General features: G+C 44.7%; 1 protein-coding gene across 1 annotated transcript; it reads left to right on the plus strand.

Moving 5' to 3' along the window:
- The first annotated feature begins 2,183 nt into the window (after positions 1-2,183).
- Positions 2,184-4,209, plus strand: LOC147613209 (UDP-glycosyltransferase 74E1-like). The gene is made up of 2 exons (XM_086782067.1): positions 2,184-2,728; positions 3,311-4,209. The coding sequence occupies exons 1-2, from the start codon at positions 2,378-2,380 to the stop codon at positions 3,368-3,370; spliced, it is 411 nt and encodes a 136-aa protein (XP_086638193.1). The 5' UTR covers positions 2,184-2,377; the 3' UTR covers positions 3,371-4,209.
- Positions 4,210-5,088: the final 879 nt, after the last annotated feature.

A 5,088-nucleotide genomic window follows, 5' to 3' on the forward strand; every position in this document is an offset into this window, starting at 1 on the left:
CTAAGCATGCCGGTACAACGTGAGCATGCCGGTATGGCGGGTGACTTTGAACATCATAGCTAGGAGATATAGTCTAATGAAGAATTGACTATTTAGTATTTGGACATTCCGGTGAGAGCTATTTTAATCCTCACACTAGCTACAGCTAGCTAGCACTGCAAGAGGGCTTGATAAGATCAGGTAACTTGCGGTACCATCTCCAATTACAACCACAAAACACTATCCCAACTGAAGTTCTTGGCTTGCCTCTGCTATAACCCAGCGGTTTCCTCAAAATAGTAGCCACTTGGAACAAAGAATGGTCCCATTCTTCCACCTATTGTGCATGAAAAGAATGGCCCTAGGGCCATTCTTTGATGCCCCAGGGCCATTCTTAATGCCCCTTGGGATCGTGGAATCCGTACACATGTTTTGCATGAAAAGAATGGTCCTAGGGCCATTCTTGATGCCCCAAGGCCATTCCAAAATGACCTTGAGGCCTTGGGGTCATATAAGAGTGGCCCTTGGGTCATACAAGAATATTCCTTACACGTGCATGGCAAGAATGGTCCTAGGGCCATTCTTGGATGCCCCATGGCTATTCCAAAATGACCTTGAGGCCTTGGGGTCATGCACGAATGGTCCTTACACCTGTTGTACATGAAAAGAATTGCCCTAGGGCCATTCTTGGATGCCCCATGGCCATCCCAAATGACCTTGAGACCTTGGGGTCATGTAAGAATGGCCCTTGGGCCATTTTTCCACGTGTTGCGCGTGAAAAGGACTACAACAAGAAGGCTGCAAATCTCTTCTCTTTGGCACTTTGCATGTAGTTGTGTAGCTCTCCCTTATCAAAATAGAACTCATGGAGTTCTCTTCATGCAAGCTGCCCAAAATAGTCCACTTTTTAAAAAGTGGGATAGGTACACTAACAATTTTTGAGGTGAACCCCCCGAGCATGCTAGTAGCACCGGCATGCATCGGGATAAAATAGGGATGATACCTCATCCACCATACAGGTCAAGAAATGCCCTTCATCCACACTCAAGTTCCTAGGAGTATCCATCGAGAGGGCTTTTCTAGATGTAGAGGGCCAGACGATCCAAATAGAGGGCATACTCCCCTCGTCAATCTCATATCCAGGAGATACTCTAGAGACATCGCAGTACTTTCCCACAAGAGGGATCTCTATATATTTGTTAAGAGAGCTAAGTCTTCACTCTCCAAGATGAGTTAATGCTTGTGCATATACATACATAAGCTCATATATATGCATAAGTTCATGCTTGTGCATATACATACATAGCCTCCTACGCACATATATACTTATGCTACATGTACATGCATAAAAAGGGATATGGATACTCTAAACATCAATGCATGTATATGCTTGTACAGAAGATTTAGCTCATGTATATTCATAAGCTTATGCTTGTGAATAAACATACATAGCCTCATAAGCACATACATACATAAGCTTATGCTTATACTATATGTGCATACATAAGCTTATGTTTATGCTTGTGCATAAACATACATAGCCTCATAAGCACATACATATATAAGCTTATGCTTATACTATATGTTCATAAGCATAAAAAGTAATACAAAATCAATCATAGCCTCATAAGCCAATACATACATAAGCTTATGCTTATGTTATATGTGCATGCATAGAAAACAATACATGTACTTCAATATGCATGAAAAAAACAATTAAATCAATAAATTTATATGGAAGGACTTACGGTTGCTTAGGTCGAAGCTTCTTCTTTCGTTGCTCCTCTACAACCACCGCTTTGCCTTTGCCACTTATTGGAGGTGCATCTCCAACTCTTTTCGATTCTTGTATGGTCAAGGGAGCTTCCCTTGTGATCGGCCTCCCTCTCTCATCATGTCTACTGATGCTTGGATCTCTTGGATAGTGGGACAGGGCTCTTAGGAGTCCTCCTACCATAAAATTGGACGGCAGCTTGCAAGTAAAGTGTGTAGCAAAAGTAGTCGAGGCGGCTTCGATTGTAGCCATTGAAACATGAATGAAAGTGAAACGTGTAGCAAAAGGCTGCAATAGTAAAGTAGTCGAGGTGGCTACAATTTGTAGCCATTGACACATGAATGAAAGCGAAGTGTGTAGCAAAAGGCACATGGACCGCAACCTGCTTGATCAAAGGGAGTCCTGCCACATCACGCAAGGGGCGGAGAAGACCAAGTCAGGTCTGGTATCTGATCTTGGGCTAGCTTCATAGTCGAGACTATATTTGAAACGTATTACTGTATACCCTTAATTGCCTCTCTGCCCTCCTGATCATTATCAGTATCACCGAGTGCCTGAGCTTAAGAACTTTATAATTAGAATTGCAAGGTCACTTGCGTGCTCACAGAACGCTTGCAGCGCACCATGCTCAACGCCAGCGCCGACTCCGACCACCATTCTGCGTCCGCTGCTGGCATTCGTTTCGTCACCATCCCGTACGGCTTGCCTGCTGACAATGGAAAGCTGGACATGTCCATGGAGTCTGTGGAGAGGACAATTATCGGCATGAAGCAGCAAGAAGGGAGGTTGGAGAGCTTCGTGGAGAGCTCCAGGGCTACAGGTGACCCCATCTCTTCCATCGTTTCGGACTTCATGTTGCCATGGGTGCAAGATGTGGCCAAAAAGTTCAGCATCCCCAGAGCGCTCTTCTGGACGTGCAGTGCAATCACGTACCACGTGGGTTGCATGGCCAAGCAGGAAAAGTCTATCCCGGATGTAAGAGTGCTTCCCTTCTAGCGTTACTCTTCGTTTCTATTGCTCTTGTGCTTAATACATTTGTGCGTGATCGTATTTAGTAACACAACCAACAGTCTGTGATCTTACATAGTAACACAACTAACATTCTGTACAGATGCATAATGTTTATCAAGATTGTATTGCTATAAAGATGTGTATGTTGATGATGTGTCGCCAAAGGGGGTCGCATGACCAATGGTTGAGTGGGCTCAGCCTTTTCAGGCAGAGATTGAAGCCAACAGGGTGAAGGGATGGATATCATGCAAAGATGTATATGGTACAGTCATAATATGTGCTCACAGACAGGAGCGCAGGTCCTAAACACAGTAATGAACAGAGCAAGAACACAAAGTCTTTATCACGATTGTATTGCTATAAAGATGTGTATGCTGTTGATATTTACGCTATATAAGGAGTGACTCTTATAAAGAGAGAGACAGGTGGTTACATAAACGGACTAGGTTAAGTTCCCGTGCATGTCTAGTGTGTATGATGTTTTTGCTTTGTGTGGAGGCATACTTTAACTAGTACTTCAACACATTCCAATGGTTTCCGATGCAGCCCCCCTCTTATAAGAGGAGCTGGACCGCAAGCTTCACGCAGGTCCACGCGCCATCTTAGACACATTCTACCGTGAGGAACGAAAGGAGATGGACGCGCTCTTGCAGGTATTCGAGCGACTAGATGAAGCTTCCCACATCTTAATGAACACCTTCAATAGCCTCGAAGATTCCGTTCTGCCTTCCCTGCCTGCCAACACGACATACATTGGCCCGTGCCTGCCTGCGCCGGATTTGGACAAGCTGGGCATGAAAGCAGATGCTGCTGCTACTACTACTACTACAAGGCGAGTTGGAAGTCCTTTGCAGGATCGAGGACCTGGACTGCCTCCAGTGGCTTGATAGGCAGGAGGAGTGGTCCGTCCTCTTCATTTCTTTTGGCAGTGTGGCTTTCTTTCCTCCTTCCCAAGTACAGGAGATAGCTTTGGGCCTAGAGGCCAGCAACCATAAGTTCTTGTGGGTGGTCCGTCCAGACACCCAGGCCAACAGCAAGCTCCCCGAAGGCTTCGTGGAGCGGACAAAAGGAAGGGGTTGCATCATCTCTTGGGCGCCCCAGTTGCAGGTTCTTAACCACCCAGCATTAGGCGGCTTCTTGACGCACTGCGGCTGGAACTCCACTATGGAGAGTATCTTCATGCCGTGCCGCTTCCCAATCTTTGTAGACCAGCCATTGAATGCGCAGCTGATAGAGAGGCTTTTTGGAGTGGGGATGGGACTTGCTCGGCAGGACAATGGGATAGCTAGCAGAGAAGAGGTTGTGCGGGTGGTGAAAACCCTTATGGAAGGCGAGGAGGGTTGCAAGCTGAGGAAGCGCGCCCTCGAGCTGAGGCAAGAGGCTAGAAACTCTTTAAATCATGAAGGCGGCTCCTCTCACGTTGCTTTGGCTTCTTTCATAAAAGACATCGCTTGTACTGCTTCGGGGAAAACATGTAAGGAATACGGGGACGGAGTTTATATATTTTCCTAAATGTGTTTTCTTTCAATTTATTTGTAGATCTCAGTAAATAAGAGCTCGATACTCGTTTTGAGAAGTGTCTCTCCCTTAAAATTTTGCCACGTATCCATAAACAATTTGAGAGCTAGTGCCCACTCCCTCTCAAAGGGAGGCCGTGGGTTCGAGTCTACCTAATGCCATTGTATATTCATATAAAAAAAAGAAGAAGAAGAAGAAGAGACGGCAGTATTTTCAAAAGCAATAAGCCTGAAAATGGGCTTTAAATTATTAAAGCACAACCACCAAGTCAGCCACCAAGTCAGCACACAAGTATAAAGAAGGCGGATTACATAAAGATAATCGTTGGCTAATAGCATGATAATCATATTTCTTCCCATTCTTATTTTCTTGATTGAGATATGATGTGGATGTGATGTAATGTGGATAGAATGTATGTGATGGGATAGGGATACAATGAATGTGATGGATGTGAATGGATGAGATGTGATGTGAATGGATGTGATGTGATGTGATTTGAATCGGGATAGATGTGAATGGATGAGATGTGATGTGAATGGATGTGATGTGATGTGATGGGATAGATGTGAATGGATGTGATGTGATGTGATGTGAATCAGGATAGATGTGAATGGATGAGATGTGATGAGAATGGATGTGATGTGATGTGATGTGGATCGGGGTAGATGTGAATGGATGAGATAAGATGTGAATGGATGTAATGTGATGTGATGTGGACATGGGTAGATGAGAATGGATGAGATGTGATGTGATGTGGATATGGGTAGATGAGAATGGATGAGATGTGATGAGGATAGAAGTGGATA

The sequence above is a fragment of the Cibotium barometz genome, chromosome 44 (assembly GCF_041138505.1).
Source record: "Cibotium barometz isolate CiBa-2024 chromosome 44, ASM4113850v1, whole genome shotgun sequence".
Taxonomy (NCBI): Eukaryota; Viridiplantae; Streptophyta; class Polypodiopsida; order Cyatheales; family Cibotiaceae; genus Cibotium; species Cibotium barometz.